The sequence below is a fragment of the Prionailurus bengalensis genome, chromosome B3 (assembly GCF_016509475.1).
Source record: "Prionailurus bengalensis isolate Pbe53 chromosome B3, Fcat_Pben_1.1_paternal_pri, whole genome shotgun sequence".
NCBI lineage: Eukaryota > Metazoa > Chordata > Mammalia > Carnivora > Felidae > Prionailurus > Prionailurus bengalensis.
The window spans coordinates 103245936-103270394 of NC_057355.1; the positions used below are offsets into that span (position 1 = coordinate 103245936).

General features: G+C 40.3%; 1 protein-coding gene and 1 pseudogene across 2 annotated transcripts in view; one reads left to right on the plus strand and one right to left on the minus strand.

Moving 5' to 3' along the window:
- Positions 1–2456: 2456 nt before the first annotated feature.
- Positions 2457–4253, minus strand: LOC122469128 (annotated as a pseudogene).
- Positions 4254–10070: 5817 nt separating this feature from the next.
- FBXO34 (F-box protein 34) overlaps positions 10071–24459 on the plus strand; it is an 89356-nt gene continuing 74967 nt past the window's right edge. Inside the window, exon 1 of one of the 2 annotated variants that reach the window (XM_043556221.1) lies at positions 10071–10393. In XM_043556221.1, coding sequence (XP_043412156.1) covers positions 10248–10393 — 146 coding nt within the window. In that variant the 5' untranslated portion in view covers positions 10071–10247. Of the gene's footprint in view, positions 10394–10691; positions 10872–24459 lie in introns of those variants that run through there. The other variant, XM_043556222.1, reaches the window with a different exon arrangement.

The window sequence follows — 24459 nt, forward strand, 5'->3', positions numbered from 1 at the left end:
ACGTTGGTACTATTGGTGTTTTGGAAGAAATAATTCTTTGTCTGGGGGGACTAGTGAACTGTACATTGTAGAATGTTGACCAGCATCTCTCGTCTCTCCCTACTAGATGCCAATAGCACTTCTCCCAAGATGTGACAATCAGCAATGTCTCCAGACACTGCTGAATATACCCTGGGAAACAAAGTCAATCAATCACCTCACTGAGAACCACTGACTTAGGTCAATCATAACTTACTCTATGGGTCTGGGCTCACCAACCCTGAAGCACAAAGAAGGTCTGAGATCAGGATTCTGTTAACAAGGAAGAAAAAGGAAATTGTTATTTGAGAGGCAGTCAGTGGATAGGGAGCCCCATTGCCTCACCCCCCCGATTTTTTCTTGTCATTTTTCAACAAACAGATCAGGGACTTACTGAAAATATTAAAGATATAAAAATGAGTTATCTGATATTACTCAAAGAATGCTAGTTCCTGTCTAAATGCCAAGTGGATAATATAAATATCCTTATAGCCAATTGGTAATCTAGAAAATATAACCAGGGATAATTTGTGTTGAAGCACCAAAATTATGATTGGTTTGTTGGTTGTATTCTACAGGATTTAGATGTTCCTACTTTTGTCATGTTCTTGCAGCATTACCTAAGATTCTGCCACAACTCAGGTCCTATATCTAATGTTTAAGACTTTCTACTCTTATAATTTTTATTTGTCATCCATTGGTGATGAACACTTGCATCCTGGATTAAATCATTTGGTACGAAAAAGTGTGAACGTTTAAATTAATTCTAAAGCCATCTATTGAGGATCTTTTGTGTGCCAGGCATGAATACTATGAAGGAAAGTGACAAGACTGAAATACTGCATTAGAGAGTTAGAGAGAAAGCTCTTTGAGGAAGTAACATTTCAGCCAAGACAAGGGGGAGAATGGAGATAGATTGAGGAAGGGGACCTGTCTGATTATATAATGGGCTGTAGGAAAGAGTTCTGATTTTATGGTAAGATCAGGAAGAAGAATGGACTTGGGAATGGTGTGTGTGTGTGTGTGTGTGTGTGTGTGTGTGTGTGTGTGTGTGTGATGAACTGCTTCCCTTTTGCCTGTTGTGGTTTTGTACTTGGAATGTAGCATGATTTTCAGCTGAGTTTTACTCCTGTGCTATAATAATTTGTGGGATATGCAAACCTTTATTCTCCTTTTGTGATTTTTTTTCCCTTTCCATTTCTTAAGGCAGCATTGCTACTTGGCTTCTAGTCTCTCCAGCACAACTTAGGCCTCCTGGGTCTCTAAGAAGCCCCAACCTCTGGCTTTAAACCTGATGTTCCCACATGAGTGTCTTCAGGATCTAGGTCTATGGCCTTTTTTGGACCATTCCTTTTCCTTACTCCATTGGCTGTGGAGAGAACATCTCCTGGGGAAAATCCCACTAGGAAAATTCTTCAGGGAGCAGTAAGATCCCTCTATTTTTTTCTGCCTCACTTCCAAAAACCTCTTCATAACTGTAGGGATTAAACCATTCTTAATATAGATCACTGCTGCCCTTGCAGAAAAATATTTCTAGGATTTAAAAAGAAATCACTTAACCATTACTTAATGAGTAACTTCTGGGTGTTAGGCACAGGGCTTGGCATTAGGATATAGTAATGAATAAAGCTTACTCTCCATTCTTTTGAAGTGCTCCTCTGCAGGGGGTTATAATAAATAAAAAAATAGGCACCCTGGTGGCTCAGTTGATTGAGCATCTGACTCTTGATTTCGGCTCAGGTCATGATCCCAGGGTTATAGGATCGAGCCCTGCGTCCAGCTCTGCACCAAGCATGGAGCCTGCTTAAAATTCTTTCTCTCCCTCTGTCCCTCTGCCCTTCTCCCTAGGTAGCACGCGCTCTCGCTCTCTCTCCCTCTCTCTCAAAACTAACAAACAAACAAATAAAGTGATTACTGTTACAAAATTTTGTGAAAGGATGAGTAGGGAAGTTCTGGTTTGAAGAGGCTTTAGCCACCTCCCATGTCACCCTAAATGAAAATAAAATCTAAGTAAAAACTGGACTTGCTAGGCAAAAAGTTCCTCAGTGTACTTCCCTTTTCCTCCAAAGTCCCTCCTAAACATAAATTCTGGCATCTCCAGTGCTCTGTGGAGACTTTAAGCCAATACTTAAGATTGTGTCAGGGTTAACGAGTTGCAGAGAAGGGAGAGGAACCTTCTAGGCTGAGGGATGAGTAGACCCAAAGGCCCTGAGATGGAACAGAGACTGCCTGACTTGATAGAGGAGCTAACGAAATGCTTTCATTGTTTCCTGCTGAACTTCAGCACTTGGATTCCATGGAATACATAGATATTTTATTTTATTTTATTTTATTTTATTTTATTTTATTTTATTTTATTTTATTTTATTTTATATTATATTATATTATTTTATTTTATTTTATTTAGTTTAGGTTTTTTTTTTTGAGAAGGGGCTCGCTTTATTGGGGAGAGAGCAACCAACAGATGAAGGCAGTCTGGTGGGCATCCTACACATCATGCTCAAAAAGATCACAGGAGATTCTGCTAAGGAAGATCAACTGGAACATGGGTTCCTCTGGGCAACTCCCCCAACCTCATCCCTCTGAGGAATTGGGATACTCCCAACCACTTCCTTGAAGGCAAATGTGTTCACTACAGATAGAGCCCCTTAGGGGTACCTTCTTGTTTTTTATAAAGAACATCTTTAGATTTTTTGAAGTCTTCATTTGTTACTTTCATTCTACGCTCTCTCAAGGCCATCAGACCAGCTTCTGTACAGATTGCCTTGATGTCAGCCCCAGAGAGGTCATCTTTAGCCATGATCAAGTCGTCCAGGGTTACATCATTGGCCAGCATCATCCTGCTTGTGTGGATCTGAAAGATGCGCTTCTTAGTCTTTTCATTGGGCAGGGGGAACTCGATTTTGCAGTCGATGCAGCCTGGTCTGATAAGGGCTGGATCCAAAGTTTCTATTCAGTTTGTGGCCATGATAACTTTCATGTCACCCCTTGAATCAAATCCTTCTACTGGTTCAACCAATCCAACATTGTTCATTGAATTTCTCTCTTACCCCTGCAATTGGAGTCGTATATTTTTGTTCCAATGGCATCAATTTCATCAATAAATATGATGGATTTTGCATGTTCTTCTGCAACTTGAAACAATTCCCGAACGCGTTTGGGTCCATCACCTAGGTACTTCTGAATAAGTTCAGAGACAACCACTCTTAACAAAGTGGCTGAGATTTGGTTTGCTACTGCTTTGGCTAATAAGGTTTTACCTGTGCCATGTGGACCATAGAGAATGACCCTCTTTGGGAGCTTTATACCCATCTCTTCATAACATTCAGGATGAGTGAGAGGAAGCTCCACAGATTCCTTAATTTCCTGGATTCAGTTGTCCAACCCCCCAGTATCAGCATAGGTTTCCTGGGAGGCCTTTTCTACCTTCTACCTCCTAGGGGAGCCATGGGCCAAGGGACCCACGTCATCCATGAGCACACCTATGATGGTATGCACCTTGTGGTTGAGCAGGACTGAGCAGCCTGGTTCCAGCAGATCCTTGTCTACAAAGGAAAGAATGCTGGTATAGTGTTTTAAGCCCACAGATGCAGACACTATGGCATGATTGTCATCAACGATCTCTTCAAACATTCTTACCAACATTGGGGTCCCCCTCAGATCATCCACCTTTGACCTTTCCCCCCCTCTTGCTTTTCTTCTAAAGTCTTCATTTGTTTCTGATTTCTAATGAATTCATTCTTCATGAGAAGATGGTCTAACTTCAGTAATTTTAAGCGACACTGAGTGTGAGGTGTCACCAGTGACAGCTTGCTGGCAGCATTTGGTCCCTTTGTTTTCTTCTTTTCTCCACTCTAGTTGGTACTTTTTTTTCTTGTCCTTGTCATCCTTTCTTGCCCCTCCAGGGCCCTGACCACCACTCGGACTTTGGCCCAGCTTGCCTTGGCAGCTTGAACCACCACTACTGGAAGTCCTACATAGAGATTTTAAATAGAGGAGCATCAGGAATGGACATTGTTGCTTAGGTTTAGATTTCTAGTAAAAAGGCAAACATTAAGAAGGGACTTGGAAACCATTATGGCCTGGTATTAAATCTACCCAAGTGTTAATTATGATAATCAGAATGTGAAGAGTTTGGGAGGGATTGCCTCTTTTATGTGCATCAATAAGTGGGATACATATGGGGTGCCTGGGTGGCTCAGTTGGTTAAGCATCTGACTTGGGCGCAGGTCATAATCTCACGGTTCATGAATTCGAGTCCTGCATTGGGTAAGCTCAAGCCCCACTTCAGGTGAGCCCTGCTTCTCTCTCTCTACCCCTCGTGGGATCCTCTCCTCTCCTCTCTTTCTCCCTCCCTCTCTCTCTCTCTCCATTCTCACTCACTTGCACCCTGTCTCTCTCTCTCTCTCTCAATAAAAAAAAGTAGGATACATATGGAAATTGTTTTGGACCATTGGGTTGGTGTTGTAGAAACCATCATCTGAAAGGTCAAAGGGCACTGAAAACAGTGTGAGCTTCTAAGGATAATATACAGGGAAAGGAGATCTCGGGACCTTGACTGGGTTTTGCCATGGCATTTCACTGGTGGAGGCTGTCAGTCATCACCCTGCATTTCTTTTATTCCCTTGTATAAGCATTCAAGTCACCATAAAGCCAGTGAATCTAAAGGACTTTTTTGAAGAAATTAAAATTATTTTAAAAATTATCTGTGTAACTATCAATACATCCTTTATTCCACCTCTCTTCCCCCCACCCCCCGTGAAGAGAGTCTCTTGGTTTCTAGCTTTTAGCAGATTTTTGTGGTGCCACAGATCCAAGAAAAGGATAAGAACTATGATTTTCTGATGTTAATACTTATTCGGCTTTATGTCCCTCACAACCCACATCTCAGTTGTGAGATATACTCATATCTGTTGGAGGTTTACTGCCTTTCTCCTTCTGTTTCTCTTTAGTTTTGTTCTTCTATTTATGATGAATGAAGTTATTTCTCATGGCCGAGTAGCCTCTGCCCAGCCTCCCATCGCCACCGTCATACTACATACATGTGTTGGGGCTCAGGGCTTCCAACGACTTTTTCTAGACCTCTTGAAGTGTGTGCCTTTAACTTGGTAAACTTGAAAGCTTTTTCACTTCTTTTTTTCTTTTTAAAAAATTTTTTAATTTAATTTTTAAAATTTACATCCAAGTTAGCATATAGTGTAACAATGGTTTCAGGAGTAGATTCCTTAATGTCCCTTACCCATTTAGCCCATTCCCCCCTACCACAACCCCTCCAGTAACCCTCTGTTCTCCATATTTAAGAGTCTCTTATGTTTCGTCCCCCTCCCTGTTTTTATATTATTTTAGCTTCCCTTCCCTGTGTTCATCTGTTCTGTGTCTTAAAGTCCTCGTATGAGTGAAGTCATATGATATTTGTCTTTCTCTAATTTCGCTTAGCATAATACCCTCCAGTTCCACCCACGTAGTTGCAAATAGCAAGATTTCATTCTTTCTGATTGCTGATTAATAGTCCGTTGTATATATATATACCACATCTTCTTTATCCATTCATCCATCAATGGACATTTGGGCTCTTTCCATACTTTGGCTATTGTTGATAGTGCTGCTATAAACATTGGGGTGCATGTGCCCCTTCAAAACAGCATACTTGTATCCCTTGGATAAATACCTAGTAGTGCAATTGCTGGGTTGTAGGGTAGTTCTATTTTTAATTTTTTGAGGAATCTCCATCCTGTTTTCCAGAGTGGCTGCACCAGTTTGCATTCCCACCAGCAGTGCAAAAGAGATCCTCTTTCTCTGCATCCTTGCCAACATCTGTTGTTGCCTGAGTTGCTAATATTAGTCATTCTGACCGGTGTGAGGTGGTATCTCCTTGTGGTTTTGATTTGTATTTCCCTGCTGATGAGTGATGTTGAGCATTTTTTCATGTGTTGGCTGGCTATCTGGATGTCTTATTTGGAGAAGTGTCTATTCATGTCTTTTGCCCACTTCTTCACTGGAGTATTTGTTTTTTGGGTGTTGAGTTTGATGAGTTCTTTACAGATTTTGGATGCTAACCCTTTATCTGATATATCGTTTGCAAATATATTCTCCCATTCTATCAGTTGCCTTTTAGTTTTGCTGATTGTTTCCTTTGCTGTGCAGAAGCTTTTTATTTTGATGAGGTCCCAATAGTTCATTTTTGCTTTTGTTTCCCTTGCCTCTGGAGACGTATTAAGAAGTTGCTGTGGCCAAGATCAAAGAGGTTTTTGCCTGCTTTCTCCCCGAGGATTCTGATGGCTTTCTGTTTTACATTTAGGTCTTTTATCCATTTTGAGTTTATTTTTGTGTGTGGTGTAAGAAAGTGGTCCAGGTTCATTTTTCTGCATGTTACTGTCCAGTTTTCCCAGCAGCACTTGCTGAAGAGACTGTCTTTATTCCATTCTTTCCTGCTTTGTCAAAGATTAATTGACCATACGTTTGTGGGTCCATTTCTGGGTTCTCTATTCTGTTCCATTGATCTGAGTGTCTGTTTTTGTGCCACACTTCTTTTTTCTTATTTAAGCTTCATAATAATAGTTAGTAGGGAAAGACATTTTCACACCCAGTGACCTAGTTCTGCAGTAAGGATGAGCCTAGATGCAGTCTACTGGACCCTTTCTCTTGCTTTCCTTTTCATTGCAGTGGAGGATGTAGGTTAAGGATCAAGAGTTTGGGGTGTGGAGGAAAATGAGATGGTATTTTTCCTTTGGAGGTAGGAGTGAGCTTATTAAGGAATAAGTGGAAGGTTCTTAGATTTTATTCTGAGCAGAGGAGTAATGAAACCATGTCTATACAAACGATTGTTTGATTCAGTATGTTTGCTGGTTTGAGATGATTAAGTTTTTTACGTTTCTTTTTAAATGTTTGTCTATTTTTGAAAGAAAGAGAGAGAGAGACAGAGCGTGAGTGGGGGAGGGGCAGAGAGAGAGAGGGAGACACAGAATCTGAAGCAGGCTCCAGGCTCTGCACTGTCAGCACAGAGCTTGACATGGGGTTCAAACCCATGAACTGCGAGATCATGACCTGAGCCGAAGTTGGACACTAAACCAACTGAGCCACCCAGGCACCCATGAAATGATTGTTTAGTCATTAGGACTTTGCTGTTGCTGTGCCATCTCAGGCCACCTTAATCTTGCTCCTCTTTCAGCTCCTTCTCAGTCCTGCGGCCTCACTGTGCTACACTGATGCCTTTTTGGGGAGCGCCCTCCTCAGAACCTGTTACAGGGTCTATAGCCTAATACACTGCACTGGCTCCAGTGGCTTTGTTTTGTGGGGATCATTCCCATTGTGTACATGGAGAAATAGAATCAAGGGAAAGACTTGCCTAAAATGGTTTCACCGCCTCCTCACCTTATTTCTCTTAAAGTAGTACCATTCAAAGTGTGGCCCACTGGCCAGCTTTAGAACTAGTCTGCCATAAGAACAGAAATGGAGAGAAAGAGTTTTAGAAACTTTACTAGCAATTTGATAGAGTGATTTTATGTGTGCTGAGTTTAATAATGAGAATTTGGGCTTTTGTCTTTTTTAATTTTAAATTTCTTGTTTTCTAGTTTTATTGTATTTTACAAAACCATCAGTTTACAATGTATTAAGGAAAAAAGCAGTTTGAGAAACATTGAATTAGACTACCTAGACTCTAATGGGACTTTTGACAATGAAGATGTGCTTTCCACATGGAAACCATTGTCATTTCAGTTTAATGATATCTCTGTTGTGCTTTGTAGTTACAATGTCTTTAACTTATCTGAAGTTCCCCAAACAGTACAGTGATATGGTGAAAATGCTAGAGTCTTTGCTAAGTTTGGCTCTATACCACCAGTGCAATCCTGGTCATGTGGTTTAAGTCTTCAAACCTTAGTTTCCTCATCTGTAATAACAATAGTACTCACCTCACAGAGGTGTTTTTCTGATTAAATGAAAGAATGTATGTGATATACAGAATAGTGTCTGGATCAAACATTGTAAATGCAATAAATGTTGGATATTAATGAACTGCAGTAAACACTATTATAAAATGGAGATCATGCTTATCTACCATCATGAGAAAAGTACAGATTAACATGGTTATAATTATCCACTAAACATTTAAGCAATATCAAGTGCAAGATCTTTTAATGGATACTGGGATATAATCCTTGTACTCTAGCAGTTTAGAATGTAGCAGAGGTATAAAATACACACATGTGAGATGTGTGTGGAGTAAAATAAAGGCTGTAAGGAAAGAGGAAAAAATGGGGGGAATCCATTTTTTTGATTCCTGTAAGGAATCAAGAGGTTTTAAAGAGGACAGTGTTTGAGATGAACCTGAAAGGATGGATTGAAGTTTTACAACTTTGAGTCAAATATGACACAGAGAAGTTTCAAATGATCATGATATATTGAGCTAATACCAATCAGATATTAAATCAGACAGTTTGATGTCAATATGTACAGTATGATTCCCTTCCCAATTTACAAAAATATTTATTTATTTTGAGAGAGAGAAAGAGTACATGCATGCAAGCAGGGGAGGGGGAGAAAGAGAGAGAGAGAGAGAGAGAAAATTCCAAGCAGGCTCCACACTGTCAGCACAGAGCCTGACATAGGGCTTGATCCCATGAACTGTTGAGATCATGACCTGAACAAAAATCAAGAGTCTGATGCTTAACCGACTGAACCACCCAGGTGCTCCTGCCCCCATTTTTATTAAAATTATGTATAAAGATAAAGGCCTAGATGGAGAAGTTAAGTGATTATTTCTTGGTGGTGAGATCATGGGAAATATTTATTTTCCTTGTTCTTTTAATTTTTTTGTTACTCTTTGGTATTTAAGATTTCATAATATGCATTTTACCAGAGTAGCTTTATAATTGGATAAGCTACTTTTTAAAGGGCTGGCTAAAATCAAAGCTGCTAAATTAAGTATAACTTGGTACTACCTTTAAAAAATTAAAAATTTTTTTAATGTTTATTTTTTTGAGACAGAGAGACACAGAGCGTAAGCAGGGAAGGGGCAGAGAGAGAGAGGGAGACCCAGAATCCGAAGCGGGCTCCAGGCTCCGAACTGTACAGAGCCTCTCAGGTAGAACTCAGGAGCCATGAGATCATGACCTGAGCCAAAGTTGACACTTAACTGAGCCACCCAGGCACCCCTAAAAACTCATTTTGGCAGTTTGTATTAGTAACTATAAATGTGTTGATACACTTTCACCTAGTGGTTCCATTTCATGGTATTTATCTTTAAGAATCTACATTCATGAGAATGTCCTGTGAGTTCTTTGTAATGGTAAGAAGAGAAGGGAATACGTCGAAGAATGGAAAATTAATTCAGTAAATTTTCCATGTCCACTAAAATAGAATTTAGCTGTTAAAATACTTATGAAGTGTATGAAATATGAAAAATACATATACACATGAAAAAAGAGGACCCAAAACTGTGGGTACTCTATGATCATAGCATTATAAAATAAACATGCATGGGACAAAAAGTCTAAAGGAAAATACACCAGATGCTGAGAGTGGCTGTGTTTGTGTGAAGGAGTTTTTCTTTATTGTCCTCATGTTTTATAATACAGTTAAAATTATTTTTACAATAAAATCGATCATCATTTTAAAGCCTGGGTATGAAAAGTTTCCTTACTGGCACTCTGATTTCAAAGTACTAAATAAATTAATAAAGTATTAAAAACCTATTCTGTATTTCTTTGCAGTTCCTTAAACTTCTACAGACCACATTTTGAGATTGTTAACCTTGAAAGTTTATGTGCAGATAGGTATTCCTGCCATGATTTGCATGGAAACGGATGATAGAAGGGACTCTCTTTTTACAAATGCGAATTCTGAAAATCCAGTCTTCCAAGCTGGTAGCAGAATCAAAATTGGAACCCAAGTCCAATAGTAACTAATACCGTTTGTAGCTCCAGCCATGAGTGCTGATAAACTGGTCAAGTCTACGGACTGAACACTGGCGTTTCTACCATTCTGGCTAGCTAGCCTGAGGGTTTGATTCCTTTCGCTACAGCTCGTACTCCAGCTTTCACTCTTTCCCACCACTTGGGGGCTCGCAGATTCTTCACCCTTTTTAAGTTCCCCACTTTTCCCTTTCCCAGCGTCCGAAGTACCGCAGAATACCCGGCAGGGGTCGCTGCAACCCCCTGGTACCGCAGCCCCTCCCCTGGCCAACCGTCGATTGGGCCGGCGCGTGACGTCACTCCGTTTTAGCCAAACAAATGGGTTTCGGGGCGAGCGTTGGGCTCCGCCGCGCCGTGCTGGGCGCTCGGTCCGCCTCAGCGGTGGGGAGTGAGCCAGGCCTCCTGCTGCCGCCGCATCGGGGTGTGCAGCCCCGGGCCAGGCCCCGACCGGGGCAGGAGCGCAGGTGGGTCCGGGCCGCGGTGGGGCTTGGCGTGAGGGTAGCGCGGTCGGGGTCCGGCGGCTGCGGCCACCGTGGCCGCTCCCCGCCCCCTCCCGCCGCCTGCCTGCGCTCCCGGGGAGCGGGGCGGGTGGGGGCGGGGGCGCCGCCCGCGGGTCCCGGCTCGCAGCGCGTCCGGCGCGTCTGGGGCAGGGGCCCCGCGGCCCGCGCCTCCTCCCGGGCCGGCCTCAGCTAGTGCACGGGCCGGGCGCTGAGCGCCCCCGCGGGCCGCGGAAGGTCGGGCGGGCGGGCGGGCGGGTGGCAGCCGGGTCCCCGGTCCGGGCTAGAGCTCAGGAGATCACAGATAGGCCGTAAGGAGGCACTGGACCGGCTCTCTCACCTCCGGGACCCGCGGCCGGTGAGGAAGTCGGGCCCTGGGCGGGAGTCGCCTCGCCTGGTCGCGCCCGCCGGGCTCGGCCATCCTGTCCTTTCCGTCCCGGCGCAGGTGAGCTGACGCCTCCCCTTAACCTTCCTCTGGGACCGGGCAGGACTGGGGCTCAGAAGCTTCTGTCGCCTCCGGGCAGGCGCAAGTCTACTGCGGGTCGGCCCTAGTCAGCGATGAAGTCACAGTGCTCTGGGTCCTCGTGTCTGTGACGTCAGGGGTTTCCAAGAGATGGGCTATGATGTCACTGCAGACCCCGCGGGGATCTTGGCGCGCGGGAGGGCGGGGAAGACCAGGAGAGGAGAAAAAGGAAGTTCAGTCTTTTATCAACGCCTGGAATTGCAGCGGATTTGAACAGAAAGTGGTTCGATATCAGCATTTCACAATTTTAATAGTTGTCAAGTTCTTTAACTTCATTTCAAACAAGCATTGTTAGTACAGTTCGACAAGACACATTTGATTTAGAAAAGTCTAAATCAGGAGGTTGGGGGAGGTTGAGTGTTTAATGTGAATGCCTTTTAGGAAGCTGAACTCATAGTTTGATGCTTTGTGATTGGAATTGCTGAAGAAATAGAACCAACTGGAGTGCTGATAATTCAGTTTGCCTTACTCTTTTTTTTGCTACCCAGTTTTGAAATCAAATACGGTATCTGCTTCTTCTCAGTTTTGCTAGAGAGTGGCTAGAAAGGCGGACCTTAAATGAACTTTTTCTGTTGTAAAGGGGTGGAGGGGTAAGGCGGGAGGTTTGAATTAATCCAGTATTCTTTTTAAACAATAATTACCTGAAGATTTAATTTATTTAGGTTGTTCTTGTCTTGTACTGTCATGGATAATTGAGGGCTTCCTGTGGTTTTAACTCACCAACAAGCTGTTTTCTTGCTTTCCCACTAAAACTGGGCTATGACAATAACCCAGGACTGCTTGTCTGGACAGGTAACTAAAATTTTGTCTGTATTACTTCCAAATATGAAACTACAGAATATATATATATATATATATATATATTTTAAATATATTTTTTAATTTAATTTTTTTTTTTTTTTTTTTTTTTCTTTTTGGAGAGAGAGAGTGTGAGCAGGGGAGGGGTAGAGAGGATCCCCAGCAGGCTCGGAGTTGTCAGCGTGGAGCCGGATGTGGGGCTTCAACTCAAACCATGGCATCATGACCTGAGCTGAAATCAAGAGTCAGACACTTAACTGGCTGAGCCACCCAGGCACCCCTAGAATTTTTTTAAAGCGCCTTTGTGAATATTGTTTTTCTTCGAAAGCTTTCAAAAGAGATCAGGCCAGAAAAGAAGCTAGTCACTTGCCATTACTGGCCCTCTTCAGATATTTTAGCATATCAATATAATTTTTTCCTCTCTATAGGATCATTTAAATAGAATCTAGTTTGAAAAATAGTTGCCTTAAGATTGAAGTATGATTACAATATAGGGTCTTCAGCTGGAAGATTGGGTAGGAGTCCTCAGTCCTTCCTCATTGACCTTGATTTGTAATGGTAATTTTTTTGTCTTGTTGTTAATAGTTCCTCTTCTCCATTTGCCTCTAAAGGTGATTGATAGGTATTGTCTCTCTGAATTTTGCATCAACATGTAGATGGACATTATACTGTGTACATTAACACAGTAAATGAAAGCAAACATTTACCCTCATTAATTACTGTTGCATTTGACTGGAAGTTCACAAAAGAAGGCTTTCTTACAAATTTCTTTTTGGTCCTCACCATACCTTGGAAATCTGACAGTTATGTGTGGTACTGAAAATTGCTTGTTTGTTTTCTTTTAAGAAGTTAGTAATTATATGGTAATGATGTTGATTGAAGGCTCTAAAGACAGAATTTGAGCCTTTGGATCCTCAAGACTGATAGGTACCGAGTTAACATGAAACTGCTGATATTGAGGGTTTTAGTCAACCTGCTCTAAGATGAAAGGATCGTGGCAAGATAGTATGTGATGAAATTGAAGGAGGTTCAGAAGGACACTTGTACAGGTCTTTTCCAGGTAGCCTTTCAAGGGCAGGCTATGTGGCTCTGTGTAAATTAAGTGTATCGTACTTGTATATCTGGGAAGGGATGGAAGTCAAACTAAATGTGAATTGAAAGACATATAAATGATGATACAGTAATCTCTTCCTGGCAGTGCTTTTTTCCCCTCTGTTGTGTTTAGTAGTTATGATTTTTTTTCCCTAATGGAACATGAGAATAGGTGGAGAATAATATCTTTAAGTGTATTCTAATGTGATTGAGGAACAATGACAGGTATAAAAAAGCCAGCTTATGTGTATAGTTGTATAACTATTTAGCAAGCCATAACTCTTCTGAAACATTTTTACAGCTTGTTTCTACCTTTGGCAGGATGTTTTTCTACCCAGGCCTTGAAGTTTTGGGTCTAGGAAGTAGCTTTTACTTCTTATAAATGGACATTTATTTTAGATTGCGTTTAAAATATTTTGCTATCTTCTTCAGTTACTGCATTTGAAGGGACTAAATCGACCACTCATTAATGATTATGGCATCTTTCTGACAGCTAAAGCAAATATGAAGAAATCAAAGTGCTGTATTTTATGAATTTTCCGAATTCTTTGGGTATGTTTATTGGATCATTTCTATTAACAGGTAGAATTTAAATTCTTGTACAAAATTTCTACTTTATTTTCTAAACTTAAATTTATGCTCAGTTTAACTTGGAAAGTTTTGATATTCTAATAAGCCTTAGTCTTGTTTAATATTTGCTGGGGGAGAACATACTAATCATTAGAGACATCATTTCGTGTCATCTTCCAAAATTTGCAGCTGTTTAGAACCAGATACTTGAGGGAGGCTACTATGGTATAATGAATGCCTTCCTTGTTAGGTCATGTGTGACAAAGGCAAAATTCGGCAAGTGCATAATTTACAGTCCTTTGGAAGCAACAACAAAAAAAGAGATTAACTCCAAATGCATTAAGGTCATCTGGAAATTGAATTCCTGTCAGTCTTTATCTTTTCATAATTTAACTTCTCTGTAGTTCATGTTTATGGTATGTTGAAGCTGATGAACATACTATATTATCTAGGAAAGTACTAATAATTAGAGTGTAGGTGTTTCTTAATGTTAGCTGAAAGAATTTATCAACCTTTAATTTCCAACAACATCTTCTAGTTAGCTCTTGACAGAGGAGACTCTGGATCTTCTCCTTTTAAATATTCAACTGCTGGGGCGCCTGGGTGGCTCAGTTGGTTCAGCATCTGACTTCAGCTCAGGTCATGATCTCACAGTTTGTGAGTTCGAGCCCCGTGTTGGGCTCTGTGCTGACAGCTCAGAGCCTGGAGCCTGCTTTGGATTCTGTCTCCTTCTGTCTCTGCCCCTCCCCACTTGTGCTCTCTGTCTCTCAAAAATAAATAAATGAAAAAAAATTTTTAACATTCAACCGCAGAATCCTAGCACATACATTTCCTACCCTGTTTAGTTTAAATATGAAACTAAATATTAGTATGTGTGATTAAATACTACTAAATTTATTATAAGGCATGGGTTTCATTCATCCAACAGACATTTTTTGAGTACCTCAGCTAGGGACTGTGACATGCAGATGAATTGTCCTTGCTACAAGGATCCTTGACCTTTGTTTTAATATTTCCTTGCCATGGAGGCCCATGGGTAGGTGGAGCCAGAATTGGACCAAGAGGGTGAACCAGTTATGTTATGCCAGATTGGCCAGAGGTCTTATCTAAAAGTCAGTTTAAAGAGGTATTTAGAAACTCAGGTGAAAAGAATGGGGAATAGATTATGATACTGGCAAAGGGTCTAGACTCCACAGATTTGGATTACTCTAAAATGAGTGGAGCTTAGCAAGTGAGCACTTTCTTTGAGTCAAGAACAAGGGCTGAAGGCCAGAACTAGCCTGTGTAGGCAGTCTAAAATTAGAGGCAGAGTGAAGAGGTAGAATCCAGATATCGTGTACCTTTTTCCACTCTAAGGTTATTCCTTTTCTTTCTTATTTCCTTCCCCTCCCCTCCCTCCCTCCCTCCTTTCCTTCTTTCCTTCCTTCCTTGTTCCTTTTCTTAAATTGACAAACTCACAGCCGTCATTTCCACTTTTGTTTTCTTTCCCTGCCATTTTATTATGGAAAATTTTAATCACAGAAAAGTCGCAAGAATTGTTTGCTGAACAACTGAATACCCAAGTACCTGCAAACCTAGATTCTGTAATTTATATTTTGCCTTATATACTTATCTATCTATCCAACCTACCATCCCTCTCTCTTCCTGTATTCATTCATCAATTTATCTTATATTTTGTTGTGTTTCAAAGTAACTATATTTTACTCCTAAATACTTCAGTGTGCCCATCATGAACTATTTGTTTACTTGGTTTTTAGGTAGAACTTACATACAGTAAATTGTACAGATCTTATGTATACCATACCCTTAGTTTGGGCAAATTCATACATCTTTGTAACCTATAACCCTGACAAGATAGAACATTACCGGGGCGCCTGGGTGGCTCAGTCAGTTGAGTGTCCGACTTCGGCTCAGGTAGTGATCTCACGGTTCCAGGGTTTGAGCCCGCGTTGGGCTTTGTGCTGATAGCTTTGAGCCTGGAGCTTGCTTCGGATTCTGTGTCTGCCTCTCTCTCTGTCCCTCCTCCACTCATGTTCTGTCTCTCTCTGAGAAGTAAATAAACATTAAGAAAAAAAAATATAGAACATTACCATCACTATAAGAAGTTCCTTCATGTACCTTCCAAGTCAATTTAATTAACTTTTTAATCTTCTGTAATCTTATTTCCACCAGTTTCTTCTGAAAATACCCTTTAAAAGGGCTAGCTTTGTTAGCACACTTGAGTAGCATTGTGCTAGGTGTTCAGAATGTAAAGAAGAACACAGCTCCTACTCTCTTTAAGCTTATAATTTAGTTTGGGTTATAGTCAGGTGTCCAAAAAGAGATAAGTGTTATATGAACTAAGAGGAGGCAAATGGGACTGCCAGAGAAAGCTTCCTAGGTGTGAGTCTTGAATTGGACCTTTGTTTTGGGATCCAGAGAAGAGTTGTGTGTGTTTGTTTTGTTTTGTTTTGTTTTTAATTTAAATAGACTGATTAGAAATTAGAAGTTATTGTATTAAACAACACTAGCAGAGAAGGGTGGTTTGGACCCAATTTTGGAGTATAAACATTATTCTATATCCAATGATAATTTTTGAAGAAGGAAGGAATATAAAAAACATTAAATTCTTCTCTTGTTTGTCATATCTGGTACTTAATTGTGTCGATGATTTCTTCATTTTTTGAGGCCTCTCCTTTCTTGGTTCTTTGCCTATCTCTGATTCTCAGTTTTGCTGGCAATTCTTTCTCTTCCAGATTTAAACTACTGAGAGCTCTGTCTTGACTCTTTATTGTGCTCCTTGTTATCTGGCCCTTAGCTCTTTGGGCTTCTCAATTATAATTCTTTCCAGGTCCTTGCTACATCTGTATCCATAAGCTGTTAACTCTTGTTAGGTTTCTTTTTTTTAAAAAAATTTTTTTTTTCAACGTTTATTTATTTTTGGGACAGAGAGAGACAGAGCATGAACGGGGGAGGGGCAGAGAGAGAGGGAGACACAGAATCGGAAACAGGCTCCAGGCTCCGAGCCATCAGCCCAGAGCCCGACGCGGGGCTCGAACTCACGGACCGCGAGATCGTGACCTGGCTGAAGTCGGACGCTTAACCGACTGTGCCACCCAGGCCCCCCTCTTGTTAGGTTTCTAATTGCTAATAGTATGCTGCTTTTTGTGTGTCCCTATTTACTTCGTACTTGTTCAAGAGTCTGTAACAAGAGCATTTGTTCTAAGTAGTTGTAGCACATGGGATTTATGAGGAAAGAAAGATGTACACTTGGGCTGAATGAATAAAGTAGATGAGCTTCTAGGAACAAACCTCAGAACGACACTGCAGAATTTGCCTGCTAAGGGGGCTACTGCCAGTGTGGACCGTGCTGTTGAATCAGAAAGCTGCTGCCACCGCACTTACCTTTAAAAAAAAAAGAAGAAGTAGGAGTAGGAGAAGGAGAAGTAGTAGTAGTGGTTTACCTTCCTTGGGCAGAACTACCATTGATGTTACTTTCTGCTTCCATATCTTATGCAGGTATGTCTGCTTAGCTGCTCTTAGGTCAAATGTGAGACCTTAATTTAAAGGGCATCTAGAAAATGTAGTCTTTAGTTCAGCCTCTGAAAAATAGGAAGGTGAGGATGGGTTGGAATGAGTAGTGACATTCACTTTGTGAAAAACTAAACTCCTTTTCCATAGATTCCCTCAGTGTAACAAAGTAAAGTCTTTTCAGATTTTGCTATTTCTGTGCAAAGACCATGGGTATTGTTCTAGTTTCCTGAGGTGGAAACTACTGCTCTCAATTGTACCAGATTTTTATGTTCTGGGTATAACAAAAAACTGACTCAAATTTACTGGCTCATAATATTGAAAAGTTCAAAGGTGAAGCTTGATCCACTTGTACTTATGTGATCAGAACCTCATCTTTCTCTTTTTTCTGTTACTTAATGAGCTCTGCTTCTGATGTGTTGGTCCCTTTGTGGTCCCAGCATGTTTGTCAGCAGCTCAAGCTCTAGGTGCTCATGCCATCAAATCCAGAGAGGAAGGGTGAGTGTTTCAGCAGAGGCTGTAGGGCCTGACATTTGTTCCTTCATCCAACCCTTTGGCAGTCTGAAGCCTACAGGACCCCTTTTTTGGGTTATTTATTTATTTTCATTGTAATTGTTACAAAAATGTTTATTTTTGAGAGACAGAGCAAGTGGGGGAGGGGCACAGAGATGGGGACAGAGGATCCAAAGCAAGCTCTGTGCTGACAGCAGCCAGCCTAATGTCGGGCTCGAGCTCACTAACTGTGAGATCATGACCTGAGCCAAAGTTGGACACTCCACCAACGGAGCCACCCAGGCGCCCCTTAAATTTTTTTTGAAAAAAAGAGTAATAGTATTTCACTGGTGACCCTCAAGGCAGGCCGATCCCACCCCACCTTGGGGAGAGGAGGGGGGGTACCAGTTGTCTTCCACTTATTTTACATCTCTCGTGTCACTTTACCATGCCAGACTAGCGTCAAGCTCAACAGGGTCTTCTTTCCCCATTCTCTATGCTGTAGTTTCTCTGGATAGTAGGTAGGGACAGTGGGAATCTTGTTCATTCATTCACGTGGAGCACTAATTAGGTGGTGAGGCATTTGGCTACCTTAAGAGGGTTATAGTTATTCCTGCTGTTGTACTCAGGCTTCACTGAATTTCTCCACTTTGACATTTGGAGTACTGGGCAGAAATCACATTGCATCAACACCTGCTGAGGGCCTTTGTGATATTTTGTTTAATGTTTATTTTTGAGAGAGAGAAAGAGAGACAGAGTGCGAGTGGCAGAGGAGCAGAGAGAGGAGGGAGAATTTGAAGCAGGCTCCATGTTCTGAGCTGTCAGCACAGAGCCCAATGAAGGGTTCAGACTCACAAACCGTGAGATCATGACCTGAGCCAAAGTCAGACACTCAGCTTACTGAGCCCACCCAGGCAGGAGTCCAGGGCCTTTGTGATTATTTTAAAATAAAATACATAGGTCTACAAAGAGAAGCAATTGTATTAAAATACCATTATCAAAATACTTTTTAAAAATTATAAGATAGTATTGCTTCTTTGTTAAATAATAAGATTTAGTATGGGTCTAATAATGTCCAAGTAGTGATAAACATTGGCATTATTTGTAAGTGCAAGCAATGATAATGTGATACGAAACTTATCTGTGATTTCTGCTGGTGACAGAGTGACTGGTATTGCAGAATATTGTGGTCTGTTGACTGAATTCACAAAAGGGCATGCTAAATTTCAGTTAAATTAAGTTCAGTAAAATTAAAGATATCTTCTCCCTCTCATCTTAGCTTCTAGACAGCCTGAGTTCTATACCCAAACTTTTTGGGGCATCTGTGTGCTTCAGCTTAAGAACTATAGCTTGAAGAGAGTTTCTCTTCCCAGGAGCCCCAGCAGATAGATGTCTTCATGTATCTCATTGACTTTGGGTCATATTGACATTTCTGAACCAACTACTAAGGCCAGAAATATTTGGTAACTAGTTTAGACAGGCTGAACCTACCCCTGGAGCTGAGGTTAGGTTCATTCCTACCTAAACAGCATGATGGCTTAGCTTTTTTTTTTTTTTTTTTTTCCTGAGGGAAAGTCAGGGGCCACAGGGTGCTGAATAACAAATAGTAGATGTCCAATATGTCATCCTTAATTCATCCCTTCTCCTTTGCTCCCGTAGTCCATCAGTCATCACATTTTAGTGAATTTTTCATTTGGATTTGTCTTTCCCTGATCAAAGTCTCTGTTAACATCCTGGCCTCCAAATTGGAGCATATGGGATAGTCCATTGGGTTGCAAAAAGAAAAGTATTAGAACTTATAGTTATTTTTGCATACTTTTTGTATTTTTGTGTATGTTTTATACCATATGTAAAATAAAGAAGTTCAGTAGTACATGCACATATGTAAAATATAGAAGTATGTATGTATTTATTTTTATTAAAAATTGTTTTTAATGTTTATTTTTGAAGGAGAGCCAGAGCATAAGAGGAGGGAGGGGCAGAGAGAGAGGGAGACACAGAATCGGAAGCAAGCTCCAGGCTCTGAGCTGTCAGCACAGAGCCTGGTGCGGGACTGGAACTCACTGACTGTGAGATCATGGCCTGAGCTGAAGTCGGACGCTCAACTGACTGAGCCACCCAGGCTCCCCTAGAAGTATATACGTATTTATGTGGGTACCTGTTAAAATTGTTTCAAATCATGGGAATGGGAGGGTCAGAAAAGTTGAGATAACCATAGAGCAGTGCCTTTTAGTAGAAATATAATGTAAGCCATATGTAATTTAAAATTTTCTAGTTCACCACATTAAAAAAGGTAAAAGCATCTGAAAATAATTTTAGTATGTTATTTAACATAATATGTCCTAAACACCATGATTTCAACATGTAATCAATATAAAAAATTAATGAGATAGTTTGCATTCTTTTTTTCATGTCAAGTCTGAAATTCGATGTTCATTTTACATGTAAATCTCATCTCAGTTCAGACTGGTGATTTCAGATGCTCATTAACCACATGTGGCTAGTGGCTTCTGTAGTGGATAGCACAGATCTAGACCAATAGATTATTCTCGGTTTAGATTTCTATAATTGTCTCTGTGTAGTTTTCATAAATCCATTATTCTCTTCAGTTTTTTTGTACACTTGCTGGGTCAATTGAACAAAAACCCCACTGGGATGTTACTTTCCTGCATCACATTTAACAGCTTTTTAAAAATTTTCCTTTTATTTTTTTGAGAGTGTGTGTGCAAGCAGGGGAGGGGCAGAGGGAGAAGGAGGGAGAGAATCTTAAGCACGCTTCACGCCCAGTGCGCATCTGATGAGGCTCAATCCCCTGAGTCAAAATCAAGAGTCGGATGCTCAACTGACTGAGCCACCCAGGCACCCCTTAGCTTTTAAGACTTTCCCTAAGATAGTCTGTCCTATCTTTCTTCCTCACATGTTTCTAGGACTGCCTGCAACAAACCTGGGGTTCAATTAGGTAGTTTCCTCAGCTTTGCCTTCCCTTTCTATTTCTTCAGATGTAATCATTCATTATGAGGAGTCTGTTCCCATAAAACCTCCTTGGACTCTCCAATCCCTCTGCAGTTTATTTTCCGAACTCCCACTGTGTATATTGAGTACTCAGCCACTTAGCACTTTAGCACTTCATCATATACTGTTGTTTACTGTTCTCTAATTGTTTCCTGTGTGTCATTAGGTTTATCTCCCTTAGTAAATGCTAAGCTTCATATCTTATGTCTCTAAATTGTAGATACATAAAGACCTAGTTTCCCCCCCCCCCCCCCCCCATCTTTAAGGATATACCTGGGCTATTTAAATTTATAACTTTAAATTTTTTGAAATTCTGTTTTGTTTTCTACTCTGCTGGTTAACTTAGACACTAGCAGATTCAGTGGTAGGAGTTTGTGTATTGAAATGTTTATTTGGTTCTTGATAATGAAAGAATTTAATTTGATTTATAAAGTAGTGTACTTGAAGCTGTAAGATCATTCTTGGAACTATAGTAAGGAATTATTGATTTCTGAAGATGAAATTTGAGTTTGATTAGGAAGTCTCAGAGGACACATTTGCTCTATTGTCCAGGAACCAAGAGTGGCAAACTTGTTTTCCTAAGTAGGACAAGAGATTTTATTTCAAGTTCAGTCATCAGGATTATTCTCTGGAGGTTCTCGGCACTTTCTACACACTAGTCACTTTAGCCCTAGGGGATTGGTTTCTCTAGTGGAGCAGTCTTTTAGATGAAGAGCTTTTCTGCCATCCATAATGTTTTAGCTCATTTGGATTACTACAAAGAGGACTACGAAAATGGATCCTGAAAACATGTCTGAAGAAGATCATACGGCTTTATGCTTTAGGAATCCTATCTTTCATTTGATATTTTCTTGCCTGTGTGATATTTAACACATTGTATGGTTATCTTGATAAAATAGCTATATAACAACATTTTTAACTTGTGGAATTTCAAGGCCTCCTTATTACTATTCATTTACTAAAAAACTTGCAGTATGTTTTAGATGCCAGGCATTAAGCTAAGTGCATTAGTTAACTTCTGTCACTTTTTCTGTTGGCATTATTTTACAAATCTTCTATATAATCTTTGGCAAGTAGTGGTCTTCAAGAATATATTTTGTCTTACTGTTTAACACCTTGTGGGTTTTTCTTTCCCTTTTTGGCAAATATCATTAAATAAGATTGTTTTTGTTTGGATATTTATTTACTAAAATAAATATCTATATTTTAAATATTTATTTTGTGAGAGAGAGGCAGAGAGAGGGAGAGAGAATCCCTAGCTGGCCCTAGGCTGTCAGCACAAAGCCCAAAGTGGGACTTAATCTTACAAACTGTGAGGTCATGACCTGAGCCCAAATCAGTTAACCTATTGAGCCCTAAAATATATTAACTTCTGGAAGTTCACATTTTTCTTTTATTATCAGGAGTTGTAAGTTTTCCTGAAATTAAAACATAACTTTACATTCTAGTTGCATATATTTGTAAGACTGCATAGTATAAAATATTTTTATAATTTTTATACTTTGATAATGTTTATTTAACATTAAAAAAAAAAACCGTCTTAAATTTTTTTTTTTTACATGTATTTATTTTTGAGAGACAGAGCACACGTGGGAGGGGCAGAGAGAGAAGGAGACAGAATCGAAAGCAGGCTCCAGGCTCTGAGCTGTCAGCACAGAACCCGACATGGGTCTTCAACTCACAAACCATGAGATCATGATCTGAGCCGAAGTCGGACGTTCAACCAACTGAGCCACCCAGGCGCCCCGTTAAAAAACAAACAAACAAAAAAAACCCTTCTTTTTAAAATTTTTTTTTTCAACGTTTATTTATTTTTGGGACAGAGAGAGACAGAGCATGAACGGGCGAGGGGCAGAGAGAGAGGGAGACACAGAATCGGAAACAGGCTCCAGGCTCTGAGCCATCAGCCCAGCCTGATGCGGGGCTCGAACTCACGGACCGCGAGATCGTGACCTGGCTGAAGTCGGACGCTTAACCGACTGCGCCACCCAGGCGCCCCAAAAAAACCCTTCTTAATTGGCTTCTTCAATAAGTCCATCAGTTATTAATCTTTGTTTCCTGTAGAATCAGGTAAAAATTTATTACGTTGTTTATACCATGAAAAAAGTAACAGGATTAACATATGCAAATTTTAAGTGTTGAGAAAAGAAAACCACGGAAGGTCAGTTTGATAAATTTCTCAGAAATCTTCATTGTATTTCAGTTTATAATCTGATTCACAGACTTTCATAGTTACTATTTGTAACTGTTTATAATCTATACTTCCCTAGCAAGAAAGAACCTTTTGTATGATTCTTTCAGCTAATCTGAGAAAAAGCCTGTTGGCCTTTTTTGATTTAGCTAGTTGCTTTTGTTTGTTCTTAATGAAAGCAGATAATGAGAAATTAAAAGATAAATAATATGTTTCTGGCAGTAGAATGCCCCCAATGCTTCTCTTTTTGGTTAAAATGGTTTCTTGTCTTTTTTCCTTGAAAGAAGAGTTTCACCATTTTCTTTTGTCATTTTTGTGTCTAGTGGTTTTTGGGTAATTAGTCCAGTGAGAGATCATGTTGAAACTAAAGTCAATATAAGTCTTCAAATCATTAAAATTTGCATATATGAAAATTTCAAAAAATTTAAATAGAATATTTAGTAGGATTAAAGAACATTTATTTTTTGGTTAGGTAATGTGTTCATGGTTCAAAATGCAAAAGGTGTAAAAAGTGAGTTTTCTCCTCCCCTGTCTGTTGGGCACACTTTTCCTCTCACTGGAGGCAACAATTCTATTCTCCCTACTTTTTAAAAAAATGCAAGTGTATTCTACATACTACCAGATTGACTTTTACTTGATTTTTGTCCTATACATATTGTTGTATGAAGAGTGTATTATTAGTGATAGAACTAAACTAGCAGTGGGTTAACGAACAAAGTTCTCTTATAAAAATTCAGGTAGTTGGTCTAGGGCTGGTATAGCATTCGTGGTATTTCTCTCTCTGTTTTGTTTGGAGGCATAATGAATACAGTAAATTGCACAGACATTAAACAGTTTGATGAGTTTTAACAATTGTATATAACAAACCCTGCGGTTAAGAGAGCCCTCTAGTCTGGTCCTTATTCCTTCCCCCACTCCTTGGTTCTTTCCAAACTATTACTGCTCCACTGTTGCCTAGTGTGCTCATTGAGCTAGTTGAATCTCCAGCCATTGCAGCCCATTCCACACCGCAGGATGCAAGAAGGGACGAAGGTTACATGCCAGCCTTTTTACAGGAAGATTTCTAGAGCTGCCGCTTCGCAACATTTTTAATGTTTCATTAGCCATACCCATAAATAAAGGCGTTTCTTGTTTTACTACCCTTCATTTTATTGCAGATTTTGCATTTTTTACAAATTGAATGTTTGTGGCAACTTGGTGCCATTTTTCCAACAGCGTTTGATCAGTTTGTGTGTTAGTGTCACATTTTGGTAATTTTTCCGTATTTCAGACTTTTTCATTATTATATTTGGGTGATTTGTGATGAGTGATCTTTGATGTAGTTGTTTTGGGGTGCCATGAACTGTGCCCGTATAAATTGGTGAACGTAATAAATGTGTGTTCTGGCTGCTCCACTGACCAACCGTTCCTCTGTTTCTCCCTCTCCTCGGGCCTCCCTGTTGCCTGAGACACAATATTGAAATTAGGCCAGTTAATAACCTTACAGTGACCTCATAGTGTTCCAAGTGAAAAGAAGAGTTGTACATCTCTCACTTTTAAATCAAAAGCTAGAAATGATTAAGCTTAGTGAAAAAGGAATGTCCAGAGCTGAGACAGACGGAAAACTAGGCCTCTTGTGCCACACAGCCAAGATTTGAATGCAGAGGAAAAGTTCTTGAGGAAATTAAAAGTGTTAACTCCAGGGAACATAGGAATGGTGAGAAAACAAAACAGCCTTATTATAATAGCTGATATGAAGATAGTTAGTGGTCTGGACAGATCAAACCACCTGCAACATTCCCTTAAGCCAAAGCCCAATCCAGAGCAAGGTCCTCACTTCAATTCTTTGAAGGCTGAAAGAGGTGA